At 33.7% G+C, this 15,960-nt stretch overlaps 1 protein-coding gene across 1 annotated transcript in view; it reads left to right on the top strand.

The window, feature by feature from the left end:
• LOC117782631 (voltage-dependent calcium channel subunit alpha-2/delta-3-like) overlaps nt 1–13,990 on the top strand; it is a 55,907-nt gene extending 41,917 nt beyond the window's left edge. Inside the window, 5 exon segments of the mRNA XM_034619651.1 lie at nt 8,002–8,507; nt 8,577–8,819; nt 12,080–12,173; nt 12,233–12,654; nt 13,637–13,990. Coding sequence (XP_034475542.1) covers nt 8,002–8,507; nt 8,577–8,819; nt 12,080–12,173; nt 12,233–12,654; nt 13,637–13,744 — 1,373 coding nt within the window. The 3' untranslated portion in view covers nt 13,745–13,990.
• Nucleotides 13,991–15,960: the final 1,970 nt, after the last annotated feature.

The raw sequence follows: 15,960 nt of genomic DNA, 5'->3' as shown, positions 1-15,960 counted from the left end.
AAACGGCTCTAACGACTTCTATTTATTTTCACTATTATATTACGTACAATTTTGCGTCTTTTGGTATATGATACACACATTTTGGCTGAGCGGCTTGTAAGATATTACCTTTTAACTGAATATATAAATTTTCTTTCGGTCAAAATCACATTTTGTACGAAATATTTTTTTGTTCTTTGAGATTTCTATACCAATCTGGCAGATAATGCATTTATGTCAGGCTGTTACATCCTGACAAAAATTGGTTCAAATCGGTCAACTATATCATATAGCTACCACAGCAACGATCGGTCGTAAATCAAGTTTTAGTACGACAAAATTTTTTTTTTTGTCAATCTGACAGTATATACGTTAAGGTTGGTCTTATGCACTCCGACCAAACTTTAGTCAAATCGGCTGACTATATTATATAGCTGTCATTGGAACAATCAGCCGTGCCGAACGGCTTCTAACTGCCTGAGTACAAGGTATCCTGCTTTGATGTAATTGTGAATTGATTTTAAAATTTTGAGTAAGCTTATTAATAGTGATGTAAATCCAAACTTTAGATCGAGTTTTAAATCGAAATAGAAAATTGCTCACCAAACGTTGAACGACTTAACTTAAGTCTGCAAATCATTTACGATGAACAGGCCCCAGTGAGCTGTCGATTTTTCATGTAAATCGATTCAATCAACTCGATAGACCGTCCAAAAAATCATCGAGCTTAAGTACTCGTAAATCGCTTCCGCGAAAATCGAGTTGTCGATATTTCGATATATTTTTACATCCCTACTTATTTTGAATTGAAAATTTTGCGGGAACATCAACCCCAGAAATATTTATTTATTTATTTATTGTCAAACTATTAGCAGACGACACTTAACTATACATTTAAATTAACAAATAAATTAAAATATTACTGTGTAATGTAAATGTAAATATAAATTTATTAATAACCTTCTTTCAAAGTATCAACGTCAGAAGAAAATGAAATTAAAAAATTTCTGATATCTTCAAAAGAAAACCTCGTTTCGAGGGAAAAGTCTAGTGACTAAAGCATTTTTTATGCCCCAAAATATATCCAATTTTGTGACGAATAATATTTAATCTACCATATAAAATTCTTTGTCCAGTACATTCATTCATTCATGTATCATTGTACAGGACAAACCGCTCAAGACAAAATTTGAAATTTTGGGACAATAAACTTAAGATAATTTCATCGTTTGATAAGACGGTGTTTTGAAAAATTCGACCTACAAGTGCGTCAAAATGGAGGTCAAAGTTCACATGTATTTTCATTTTACATGTAGTAGAGTTTGGTCAAGCGCGACATTCAGAGGCAAAGTAGTGCAGAGGATGATCTGTAAGACTCACGCGCAAGGCTTCACGGGTTCCAGACCTGCCGGTTTAGCACAGGCAAATATTACTTTTAATTTATTGTTATTCGTTTTTTAAATCAAAATAGTAGAGTTTGGTCAAGCGCGGCATTCAGTGGCAAAGTAGTGCAGAGGACGGTCTGTTAGAGTCACGCGGAAGGCTTCACGGGTTCAAGACCTGCCGGTTCAGCCAAGGCATTACTATCTTATTAATTTATTGTTTTTCGTATTTTTTTAAATCAAAACTAATATTTTGTTACATTCTGCATATTTGTTGTTTAACAGATGTCAAAGCTGCTGTAGCCGGGCTACAGCATAAAAATTGTTCAACAAATGGTACAGCTGCTATTAAAAGGGTGCGACCATAATGTTCATCGCAGTAATAAAAGTTTATAATAAGATCAATTGGGTTTAGCCATTTATAAACATTAATAAAAGAAATTTTAATTTTCTTCTTGGATTAAAAGTTTTGGAAAACACCAAACATTATTTATATCCGATCGCTGTGAATGCCAACTGTAAGCATTTGTATCGTATTTGTATTGGTCAGTGCTGGAGTCACGGTTGCCACACTTGGCATATTCATCTGTTGGCGCAATGGCACTTCTTTATTAAAATTGGCTCATTTTGGGTTTTTGAAATATTCTAAGAATGTAACGAAGATCTAGATATTTTCGTTACCAGCAGAAAAAATTTACTGTACAATACACGGATCATTTTTAATATCGCAAATAAATTGAAGGACATAATTTGGTTAATTTATAAACATTTTTCTTTTAATAAAATTGGCTCATCTATCTATATATATAAATCTCTTTGTCCAACTGACTGACTCACTGACTGACTGCTTTAGCATTGTACACGCTAAACGGATTGACGTACGACCTTGAAAGAACTTACAGAGGATGGTGTCGTAGACTCACGGAACAGGGTCGCGAGATCGAGCTCAGACCGAGATAGATTTTATTTTTATAAATTTTACGATGTTATATTAAGATTTACTATGAAAAACCTTTCTGTTTTTGAAGCTATCTCAACCAAACTCACAGATTCGCTTTTGCACGCCAAGTCTCAAATTTTTCTGCCAAATCTGGAACTTTCCCGACAAATCCGGCCTTTTTCCGCCAAATCTGTCGATTTTCCCAAAGTCAAATTGCAGGGGCAGCTGGCAGCGTTAATATAATTATTATTTTCTCTTTCAAAAAATGTTATATTATATAAATTTATTGCTACTTATTACATTCAGCAGGAAATTTTAAGCAACAAAAAATTTTAAATCACTGCGGACGGCAGTTCGTGCTAGTGACGAAAGCAGCACGAAGAGTGCGAAAGGCGAATAGCAATATATACAGCTAACAATGAAAATTTGCTACGACTGTCCGATCAGATAAAGTTATATACCGATCGAAAGGCATAGTCCTAACTTTTAAGCTTTTATATTTTTATTTAAAATTTTTATATTAAACTGAATTTTTTTCGTCACGAAATTGGATATCAGAAATTTTGGGGCTAGAAATTGCTTTCGTCACTAGACTTTTACCTCGTTTAGAGTTTTTTTTTTTGTGGGATTCTTAAATAACTGATAACACTAGGCAACAAATTTGAACTTTTTGGCTATTACAAGAACCAAACCCACTTTTTTTTATAGATATGACGTCACAATCGACAAAAATCATTTTTTTTTTTATGGTAAGATTTTTTTTTATAATTTTTTAAAATTTCGCTTTTTTCAATACTCTTTTTCAAAAGTGCGCCCACATTTGTCATCATTACTCGAGAATGTCAAAACCAACATTCCAAAGCTTTACTTTTTCTGAAAGTTAATGAATATCTACAATTAATTTATACAAAGTGCAAGATTTAAACCAGTATTTTAAGAGATATGAACTCTTTAATTAAGAAAATTATGATTTCCTCTTAGCTTTTTTTTTAGCTTTTTTCACTTTTAAATTATAGGAAAAGTTGAAAAAAAAATATTACATTTTATTTATTATTTGCATAGCTGCATTAATTACGCGTCGTTTAAGATATCATATATTAAAATCTATGGAGAGACATGTTTTTGTCGATTTTTTTGACTTCTTTGTGGAGCGGCATGACCTTTAGTATGAACATTTTTTGTGTTTTTCGAGATATCCTAACCAAACTCACACAATATCAATTTGTTGTTATTTTACACATTATAACAAAAGTTGATTCAAATCGGTTAACGATATCATATAGCTGCCATAGCAACGATCGGTCGAAAATCAAGTTTTAGTATGAAAAACTATTTTGTTGTTTGAGATACCTCGAACATAATATGAATATAAGTTGGTATTATATATCCTGACCAAATTTGGATGTAATCGGTTTACTATATCATATATCTTTGGGAAGTGGTCTAAGGAAATGAGACTATAACTAAGTCCATAGAGTGCCTCGAATTTATTTGCTTAATGTTTAAATGTTTGTAGATTAATGAATGTTTATTTAAAATAACGTATACAATTTTTTGTTTTGAAGGTATTACATTCTATTTAAGCTTTAACACATTGATGTAGCATAAACAGTACTTTATAAATGGTTTGAGTAACTTACTCTTCTGCTTCTGCTTTCGGTATTGGAATAAGATTCTCGTACAAGAGCTCACACGTAATCGCCCATCATGTTCTGATCCCATGAGCCCTAATATCGTCGCTCAATAGTTTTTAGCTGTTGGTGAAATCGTTCCCCGTGTTCATCGCTTTCATCGCCTAAGTTGGCCGCGAAATTGTCCAAGTGTGAATCCAAGAAGTGGATTTTTAGAGACATGTTTACTCCCATTTTTTTATAATTTTGAAGCAGTTCTTCGACGGTTCTAATGTACTTCGGACTTTTGTTATTCCCCAAAAAGTTGTCAGTAACTTGTTGGAATGATGTCCAGGCTGCCTATTCCAGTGGATCCAGAATGGAGTAGAATTCCTCATATTTTAGGAGTTTGCTAATCTGTGGACCATCGAATACGCCTTCCGTAATTTTTGCCGTAGAAAGGGGATATAAAACACCTTTAACAAATTTTAGGATTAACTAGCGGTACATATTTAACATTATTCAGGCCAACAGTAAAATCGTCTCGTCTTTCCTTAAATACTGGTCCTTGAAACGGCTTTCGTAGAGGCAGAGAAAGCAGCAATTCGTTGCCCACCCACTTTTCAAACCAGTAAGCATAGCTCCAACTTTCAAATCGCAGCAAATCTTCCATTTATGCTTTGTATATTTGAGGAAATCCAGCAGCTTCTCCATTGTCGCATAGGATTCCTTAACGTTTACGGCATGGGCGATAGGGAGGGAGGGTTTCTCATTTCCATTGTGCAGTAGTATTACTGTATAGCCTTCAGACCAACAGACCAACCAGCTGCCAACAAATAGCCCCCAATCCCTTGGGTCATACTTCTCACCGATTTCAGAAAACAGACCGTAAATGTTATGGCATATGCACATTTCATCCATCATCGAGTAGTATTGGGAGAAAGGCAGGTGTCGCTTTCGGTAAGTTGTTATGGAGAAGTCCTCTTTCAGAAGATTTCGTTCCTTTAGACGCGATCCCAAGATCTCAGCATTTTCCTTGGTTAGGTTCAGGTCCCTTACCAGGTCATCCAATTCGTGCTGTGAAAATATCCGTATATGTTTATTTTCTTCCGAAGAAAGAGAATCTGTAGTCGTAGTATTCTTTGTTGGATCCGTCTTATCCAGTGTTTCTTGTTCTCTCCCAGTTGTAACTGCCAGCTCAAAACCGCGGCCAGGCAATTGTGGGTAAACAGATTTCATATTTATTCCAATACGAATTTTTATAAATGCACAAAAATAGCAGTCGAAACCATGAACATCCGTTTTTGTCCATATCATAGGGCGTGAAAATGGAAAAGTATACCTAAAAATAAAGGTCGCTGTTAGTATTTCAGTAAAATAAGAATTTAAAAATAGATTTCTGTGTGTTTTGTTATTAAATACTTACTTTTCTGGGAAATTTGAAAGATGCGTTTTGCAGCTATAGCAAATAAACGTTGTAGCCCAATCTTCATTGAAATCTTTTGGATCAAGATTAAAGCAATTAATATACATCCTTTGGCAGAGTTCGGTAAATGTCATCCGTAACTTGATATGTGCAATATGAACTCCACATATGTAGCAGAACGAATCGGGATTGTAGATGCAAGAAAATTCACGTACTAGGTTATTCATTTTCTGCGCTTCTTTTGGTGAATGTCAGAACTAGACTGTGCAGACGGTCGGTTATATACCGACTTACAAAGTTGGACCGAGGCGTCTTAAAACTATTACTTGGGATCTTTACTCAATTCCCTCGTTTTAAAAGTTTTAACAGGTAAAGCTTTTAGTTGAACACTTGGAACTAGCCCTATTTTGGGCTATACAAGCCACCTGTTTTACAGGTGCGGAAGTTAGTACAAAAACAGGTAGCACTCGATAATACCAGGCAATACTTAAATTTGAATTGTAATATCTAAATAAGATACCGGTACCTAACCTGCCATTCATAATAATGAAATGGGCTATTACAACCTGTCCGACTGCAATCAACCCCATAAGTTTAAGAGCGCTCTTATGCCAATAATTCAGCTGTTTCTCCATAGATATAAGTTGGTGGTAATAGATTAGTTAGGATATCTCAAAAAACAAAAAAGTTCTTCATACTAAAACTTGATTTTCGACCGATCGTTCCTATGGCAGCTATATGATATAGTTAACCGATTTGAACCAACTTTGATTATAATGTGTAAAATAACAACAAATTAATATTGTGTGAGTTTGGTTAGGATATCTCAAAAACAAAAAAATACTAAATGTCATGACGCCACATCAAAGTCGACCAAAACATGCGTAGAAAATAAAATAGTAAATAAAATGTTATAAATTTTTTCCTCGAATTTTAAAGTGAAAAAGATTTAAAAAAAGATATATCGATTGTGGCATTCTCGAGTAATGATGACAAATGTTGGTGCACCTCTGAAAAAAGTAATAAAAAAAGCCAGATTTTTGAAAAAATTCAAAAAAAAAAAATCTCATTATAAATAAACAAAATGTTTTTGGTCGTTTGGGGCCCCAAATCTATCCAAAAAAGTAGGTTTGGTTCTTGTAATTTTTTGGCTGTTGCCTAGTGTAATAATTGCTTCGTATGAACGGGGAAAAACGTAGTAGTCGGATTTGTACAAGAAGGTATCATGTCACTTAGCAGGTACTGATTACTGATCCATCAGAAGTAACGAAGAGATTACTGCTAAAAAAAAAAACTTGCCGAATAAACCAAATGTTGAAAAAACGACCCCTTGCTCTTAAATGATAGAAACTGCAACTGAAATGTCGAGATCCCGACCATAGGATACCCGTTACTTATTTCAATATATATAAAAGTACTTTAAAGAAATTACTTGTATTACTTTGAAAACATTAAATCGCCATAACTGCCGTTCTACTTGTCCGATCTTAGTGTGATTCAGTGGGATAATAGATAATATTACAAGATAACGTTAATTACCACAAAAACTGTATTATCTTAAAAAATGTGGGTGTGGTGTTTTTCGGTTTGTGGTGGCGGAAGGGTGCGTGGCTTAAATTTAAAACAAACTTGATCTGCGTGGGGCTTATAGAAATCTGTGTGCCAAATTTGGTTACTCTATCTCTTTTAGTCTCTGAGATCATTTTGTTTATACAGACGAACGAACGGATTTTCGCGATTTGCAGGGCGGAAGGGGGCGTGACAAAAATTTTAAACATACTTGACCTGCTCCAACGCCTTTGGAGTCTATGGGTGAAAGTTTGGTATCTCCATCTTTTAAAGTCTCTGAGATCTAGGCGCTCACACAGACGGACAGACGGACATGGCTATATCGACTCGGCTGTTGATGTTGATCAAGAATATATATACTTTATAGGGTCGGAGATGCCTCCTTCTCCCTGTTACATACATTCCAACGAACACAATATATCCTTTTACTTCTTTTTTAAGTAACGGGTATAAGTATATCAATTTTAAAAAAACTGCATTAGGCACTGCGTATTAACAAATTGCGCTTGGTGCAGAATGTATTTTTTTTAAACTTATATATTTTTGTTTTAAATTTATATATTAAATTGCATATTGTTTGTCACAATATTGGATATCAGAAAGTTTGGGGCATGAAAATGCTTCCGTCACTAGACTTTTACCTCGTAAAGAGGTTTTTTTGGAAGAATCGTTAGATACTTTTAGCAGCTTACTTTGCTTATAACCGTAAAATCGCCATTAACACCATTTTATTTGTCCAACTCTGCTGCAATTAATAGAATAATAGACAATGAATGATAGATACATATCAACAAATAAGTTATTTCTTAAAACCACTGTGGCTTTCAGAATGTAAGGGAATTTCAGATCTATGGGGGCTTACACAAAAATGTAGCTTCTATTGTCTCTGAGATCTAGGCGATCCGCAGACGAACAGACGGGCATGACTTTATCGACTCTGTGGCTGTTGATCAAGAATGCTTCATTTTATGGGGTCGATGATGACTCCTTGTTTCTGTTACATATATTTCAACGACTGCAATAAACCCTTTTACTTATTTTTTAAGTCACTGGAACATTATTAATAACTTTAATTTGTATATTTATTCTAAATAGTAAACTGTGGTCGCAAGACTCTCGGTGACGATGCCTACTACTGTAATAAGGAGCTGGTGCACTTGCTCATTTTTGATGCCAAGGTCACGAACTTTAGCTACGGCGAATGGAAGTTTGAGAATGATCAGGAACGTCAGTTGATCGAACGATTTGGCGCCACATTGCGTTTTGTCGCAACAATGAGTGGATTGACTCGCTGGCAGTTTATCTTTGGCGAGGTGGAGGTCGAAACGGATCGGGAGTTTGGCGATTTTCATACTACAGCCATTGATGAAACCTGGTACAAGAGCGCTATATTGCAGCATCACCAAGACAACACCGAAAGTTTTGTTTATTCGGTGAAGCACTACAACGATCCCCTCGAGGATAGCGATCTGAAGGTGACTGCCTCGCACGCCATCTTTCCCAGAGATGGTGGTAAGGAGGCGCCAGCATGTGTTGTCGGTTTCCAATTCTCACATGCCCGCATGTGGGATCGTTTTTTCAACATCACCGCCGTGGACAATGTAAGTATCTTCTGTGAGTATAATGCAAAAAAGTAAACTTTCAATAATCATTTTTGCTCACACACGTAGTGCAACAATTGTCTGCCAATCTGCACTGATGACGATATCGATTGCGTGGTTATTGATAACAATGCATACATTGTGGTTGGTCAGAATGTTAATACGACTGGAAAATTCTTTGGCGAGTTTCACGGCGATGTTATGACCGCCATGGTGCAAAAAGGCATATTTCAAAGCATAGAGGTCTACGACTATCAGGCTCTGTGCAAGGATGAACCAAAAATGCCCAGCGATGGCCACAGTCTTTTGCACGTAAGTTTGTTAATGCAGAATCGAATTAAAAGCAGAACTAAACCCGGTGGAAGTTAATTTTCATCCCAGTCTAAAAAATTTATTTGTGAGCTATATCGCTAACGAATATACGAGTACCTGAGGTTATAATTTATTGCAGCTTACCGCGACCCGAATTGATATTGCATTTTCTAAAAGTCTCGTAAAATGTAAAACAGTTTGATGTAAGCTTCCGAACATCACTTCTGTAGTACATATGTACATTTATAACAACATCTATCTAAGCATGTTTAATTTATTTTTGTTTGTTTTAATTTTAAAAAAATTTGTGGTGCTTTACGTAGAAATTATATATATTCCGAATTCCATAGGAACTAAAAATTTATCAAAAACTCACTTGTTTAGAAATTTTTTTTTTGAAAATGTTTTAATTTACTTGCGTAAATATGAAACTCAAATTCATAATCTCCGGTCAATACTAGTATGTTATCACCAAAAATCGATACTTCAAAAGTCAATTTCTAGTCCTCGCTTTTTGAGTTCAAAAACCTTGTGTTTTCATTAGTTCTTGCACTGTCGAAAATTATGTTAAATTAAACTAACCAGAAAATTTAAACTTTTTGGCTATTGCCCGAACAAAACCTTCTTATTTTGATAGATTTGAGGACCCATTTTTATAGCCGTGGCTCCACAAACAAGTAAAATTCTTAATCATCATTAACAGCCGAGTCTATATACCCATGTGTGTCTGTCTGTCTGTCCGTCCGTGTGAGCGCCTAGATCTCAGAGACTATAAGAGATGAAGATACCAAATTTGGCACACAGATTTCTATAGACCCACGCAAGTCAAGTTTGTTTTAAATTTTTGACACGCCCCCGTTAATCGCGAAAAACCGTCCGTCCGTCTGTATAAACACAAGATCTTAGAGACTATAAGAGACAGAGATACCAAATTTGTCACACAGATTTCTATAGAAATCTCGCAGATCAAGTTTGTTTCAAATTTAAGCCACGCCCCCTTCCGTCCCACAAATCGCGAAAACCACCACAACCACAGATTTAACGAAAATACGTTTTTTTTTATAATAACTGTTTTCTTTTATTATTGATTTTTTTTGTCTGTATCAAAGCGCTAAAAAGGCTTGGATCTAATGATAGGGATTTATTCCCCATCAAAAATTTAGAAATTTTTCTTCTACGACTTTTTAAATTTCCCGCTAGCTTAGCGGGAAAACGTTTATTCCCGCCCCAAAATTTCTGATATTAAATGTTGTGATGAAAAAAATAAAGTATAATATAAAAATTTCAAATCTATATATGTAAAGTTGTTTGTCAAACTGACTGACTCACTGACTGATTTAGCATTGTACAGGCCAAACGGTTTGACGTACGCCCTTGAAACTTGGATAAGGTGAAAGTTCCCATGTATTTTCTGTTTACATGTGTTTGTGGTGTAATAGAGTTTGATCACAATATAGCAGTGTTTGGTCAGCCAACGATTTCAGTACCTAAGTAGTGCAGAGGATGGTGTGTTAGACCCAGGTTCATGCAGGCGCGGGCTCATTTCTCAGACCATGCAAGATTTTTATTTTTTGATTTAATTTTATTAATATTTTTTTAAATTTAACGATGTTTTACAAATTGATCAAAATCGGAGCAGCTATATAATATAGCTGCCATAGTAACAATCGGGTCCACAATAAGCTTAAGTAAGAAAAACTTTTTTATTTTTTAAGTTATCTCAACCAAACTTATAGATTCGCTTTTGCACGTCTAGTCTCAAATTTTTCTGCCAAATGAAAATAGGGTTTAATTTGGGGGACCTGAAATCAATTTTACAATTTTAGAAATAACAAACCATAATAAAATTAAAGTTTAAAATTCTTAATCTTAGTATGTATTTTTAGAGTATGTATTCAGGATGTTATTGTTAAATTCTGATAATATGCGGATAAAATGCCAACGACTCAGCATTTAGAAAGTCAAAGAAGTCTAAAATATATGATCTTACTAAAAAACTAGGGGGCTCCGCCCCCTGCTCGCTTTTCTCGCGATGCTACAGTCGAGCACACTCGACTGTAAGAAACCCCGTACTTACTATGGCAAAAGCTAAGACTGGAAAAAATTAAAAAATATTTAGCTTACACTATTGTATAAGACCAAGTTAAATTTATATACTATCAGCTTTAGCTACGATATCTCATACCAACTTCGGTCAGAATGTATAAGACCAACGTAAAGGCGTATTCCATCAGTTTGGTAACGATATCTTATAAAACGAAAAAGTTTTTCATACTAAAGCTTGATTTTCGCCTGATCGGTCCTAGCTATATGATATAGCATGCATTTAAGTTAGTCTTATACATCCCTACCGAAGTTGGTTAAAATCGGACCCCTATATCATATAGCTGTCATAGGACCGATCAGGCGAAAATCACTTCTTAGTATGAAAAACTTATTTGTTTTATGAGATATCATAATCAAACTTATAGAACATGCATTTAAGTTAGTCTTAAACATCCCTACCGAAGTAGGTTAAAATCGGACCCCTATATCATATAGCTGTCATAGGACCTATCGAGCGGAAATCAAGTCTTAGTATGAAAATCTTTTATGTTTTATGAGACATCGTAACCAATTTGATAGAATATGCATTTAAGTTAATTAAATATTCTTTAATTTTTTCCATTTTTAGTTTTTGCTATAGTAGGTACGGGGTCTCCGACAGTCGAGTATGCTCGACTGAAGCACCGGCCCACTAAATAGAATATGATAAAAATTCTTGTCAAAAACTAGGTGGAAATCTTAGCATGTTCACTTTCGTCGCATCACAAATTACTAATAAAACTTGTAAAATACAATAATGATAGTAACACATTACAATAATTCCTGAAATGAAAAACTACATTATTTTATTATGGATTAAGAATATTTTCAAGATGAAGTCAAAAGTGAATTCCTTCTTTCGTCGCGTTCTCGATGCATTGTTTTCAATATTTAACTCGAAAATGACAAGTCTTCAAAGCTTGGGGCACCGTTGATCATATTAAGTCAACATGACTGCTAGTTAAGCTTTAAATATAAGATTTGATTAACTTATTGTAAGTCTCCCTTGGAGAAGATTCAATAAATAAAAGCAAAGTAAAAAAAAAATAAATAAAAAAAAATAAAATAAAATAAATTTGAGAATTTAGGCGTTTCTCAACCAAATTAAAATGATTTTTAAATTGAATTTAAATTCGATTTTGTACTTAAATGTAAAAAAAAAATTCATTTTGCAGCCCTTAAAAGTGCTGAGCCTCGCCTGGAAATGGCTTGTAGCGCAGTTTTTCTGGCACTACCAAAGGGTACAGTGGTGGGTGGATGGCGCGCCTTGTAAGTATTCAGATAAAAAGTAAAATGAATCGATTTTCTTAAAGAATTTTAATTATTAGTCATGGAATACTTGGACACCATTGAGGATGAGTATGTGGCTGTGGACAGTAACTCACCATCAGCTGCCAAGCCCAAGGAGGATGGTGATGATGGTGAGGCGATATTTCAGGAACCCGAACCAGAGCCTGTCTACAAGCCCTGCGACATGCAATCCACATTGTACTCGCTGCAACCCGAGTCCCTGGTGGGCATCAATGACTACGTGTTGGTACCATCGACGCGTCCGTTTTTGGTTAAAAAGATACCCAACTCAAATCTGGTGCTGGTCGTGGTCAATGTGCTAATGCCATCGCGCAGTGTACGCCTTACCACCGAAGCAATGCGAATAACGAGCTACGAATCAGAGTATCCATGCTACAAGCTTAACATGAGTTTCTATGAGCGGCGGCGCATCGAGGAGTGCTATACTGAGCACGAGGAAGTGAGTTCAAAAACCCCCTTTAATGTCTCACCATAAATAATCAGCTAAATACTTTTAATTTTGACAATTCGCGAGAAGAATTTAATGGCAGAGCTGCTGAAAAAAACACCTCTACCATGGTAAAAGCCGTGCTAAAAGCAGGGAACACATAAAGTTATTGAAAAAAAAATTGTGCTAGTAAAATTGACATTTTACTTGCATTTAACAAATGGACTTGGACTTACTTAGCTTGATTTATCGGGAACAGAATAAAATAGAAACTTATGCCATTCTTTTCAACGTCAGAATATAAAGGATCAATTTAAATCCATATTCCATAAGTCTTATTAAGGTATCTCACTAAACAAAAAAGTTGTTCATACTAAAACTTGATGTTCGACCGATCGGTCCTACAGCAGCTATATAGTTTGAACCAAGTTTGGCCAGGTTGTACATTTCTAATGCCCATGCTCTCATCTTTCCCCTAGCTCGCTTTGCTCTCTGTTTTGACACGAAACTCCTTTTGCCTTTTGGCTCTCACTTCCATTACAAATTTCATTCTTCTCACCCATTTCTCCATAAAATAATTACTTAAAAAAATTTATTTATCATTACTTTATACCTTTTTAGATCCCGTACTTTAAAAAATGTACAGGGGTCTGTTAACTTTGTTTAAAAATAAAGTGACCCAGAATATATGAAGTATTTTAATATAAAAATAGATTAGCTTTAAGATTGATAAAGAATATACTATATATACTTTTGATTCCCTGGGTGCCAATGTATGCGCACTTATAAAGTTGGATTTAAATAATTATTTTTAATGTTTATTAAACTTATTTTATTTAATATGTAGCGTTTTAGATTGTTTGTTAAGGACTGCACAATGTGATCAGCCACGTTAGAACAGTCAATAATTTGTCAATTCCCTTTCCCCATTGAATATGAATTTTGTATACTTATATCTTTATCTCAACCTTTTTATATCTCTGGCATTATATAGGAGGAACTGTTCACCTATTGTGGCAATGCCTCGCGGCTGGAACTGACGGTACACCTGCTGACCATAATTTTGATGTTTTACTTGACGCGTTCCTTTATACGCATCTAGTTCTTAGAACCTGTACAAGCATATACATATATGTATACTAAATAAATATATACCTATGTACTATGGCGGTTCGTTTATTTTTTTAGACTGTAAACTATTGTGTAGTACAATTCTAGTCAAATGTTTAACAACAACTAAACCTGTTACCAACTAAAATGGCACCATCTATAACAACTATTACATGTTTAGCAACAATAATACAAAACAACAAAAATTTCAACTTTTAGACTTACAAAATAAGCCAAATGTTAAAAAAAAAATCAGTTTTTTTTTATAAAATATTAAAGGGATACGTAGAACAGTCAACCAATAATTCGCAATATCCTACAAATATTACGATTTTCACTTTTGCAAGCTATTTTGCCTTTAAGTGCATATTACTAAAAAGAAGAAGCAGGTGAAACTCAAAACATTTCTTATTTTTGTTATTTATTTATCTCATTAACTTGCCTTTTCGAGTGTCTGCGTATCGCGCAAGAGTTGAATTTATATAAGATGTATTTGTTAAAACATATAGTAATTACATATATTAACTACAGAACCCACGTTTCAATAACTATTTTGATAGTTTAATATGGTACAACCTATGCCAAATATTGACGTAAAGCGAATTCAAACAGAAGTAATATAAACAATTATTTTTGTAATTTTATAAAATAAGTTGGATTTTATAAACAAAAGTTAAATAAATTGTTACACACACACAGATCAAAGCACAAAAAGCACTATAAATATTTCGTCCCTATTAGCCCAACCGAACAAATAAAAGTCTTTGAAAATTCATTAGCTTTTTAATAAACAATCAAAATGATTTTTAAATATACAACTATATGCGATTATATACTAAATAATGTACATTTAATGTTAACACAGTTATTTGTTAAAGCTTTTTTAAACTTTTAATATGGTTTTATAAATCGATTTTATTGTATGAATTCTGTAAGTCTTAACGGTTACTTTATTTTATACTCGCACAAACACTTAGACACCCTTATCTCCCTAAGAACCAAAAAATAACAGATGTCTTCAGTCAGTAAAATGAAATTAAATACCCTTGCAGATCTGTTTATTTGATATATAAATATAATTGGATATTATTTAAAATAATTTTAAGAAGTGATAAAATTAATTTTTTTATTAATTTCACTAAAAACTTTTGGATTACATAAAAATTAAATGATAGTACTGCAAGTTCTGCATTTTATATTTTTACTATATCGACCGAAACAGGAATTAAAATTTGTTAAATCATATATGTACAACATTTTTATTTACTTATTTGTTAAATTATAAATTGAGAAAAAATTAAAGTCAAAATATTTCTATCCTCTGCAAGGGTCTGCAAACAGGACCACCTAAAAAGCATGCAATACTATTTTCGAAAGCCTCAGTTCATTTAATATGAATACTTCCACATTTACACAAGTAAGAAACTCAAGAAAAAACCAAAAACCTAATTGCCTTTGTATCGTATTTCGAAACTTTGTATGAATTTACGCATAGAAAAATAAAAGTATGTACATTTAAAAATATTAAATTAATAAATCAGTTTATTTTTAAATTGAATCATATGTAATTCAAATCAAAATCAAGATGGAAATTTAAAACGCAAACAGTTAACTATTAAATGTAATTTAAAAAAAAAACTTATTAAATGTTTATATTACGTGTACTAATAAAATATTTATTTTTTGGAGTGTTTAAGCGTTGAAAGATGTATTACATAAAAAAAATAAAACTAAACATAAATCATGATGAATCAAATGATGTACATTAGGGTGCATCGATATATACTTTTCAAAACAAATGGTAACCCAAATTCGTAATTTACGGTCAGTTCAAAGATGTTTTCACCAAGTAACCATACTTCTAAGATTAATTCCTAGTCTCCTCTTTTAGAGTCGAACAATTTTGTGTTTTTAGATTAAGTCAATTAGTCGTTTGATTTTACGATAATTCTATATACATTTGAAAGTCCTGGTCCTAAGATATGCTAATAATAGCATGATAACAATTTCGAAAAATACATTTTTAACTCAAAAAGCGGGGAAAAGGAATGGATTTTATAGCAATGGTTTATTGGTTAAAACATCTTAGGATTGGCCGCAGATTACGAATTTAGGTTACAATTTTTAAATTTTTGCTGGCCCATACAAATCGATACAAATTCGAGTCTATTCCGATTTCCACTTTAGAACTAATTCCACAGACATTTT

Source organism: Drosophila innubila (assembly GCF_004354385.1).
Source record: "Drosophila innubila isolate TH190305 chromosome 2L unlocalized genomic scaffold, UK_Dinn_1.0 5_B_2L, whole genome shotgun sequence".
Classification (NCBI taxonomy): Eukaryota; Metazoa; Arthropoda; class Insecta; order Diptera; family Drosophilidae; genus Drosophila; species Drosophila innubila.
Note: the sequence above shows the minus strand (reverse complement) of the source record. Positions and strands in the feature narration are given on the sequence as shown.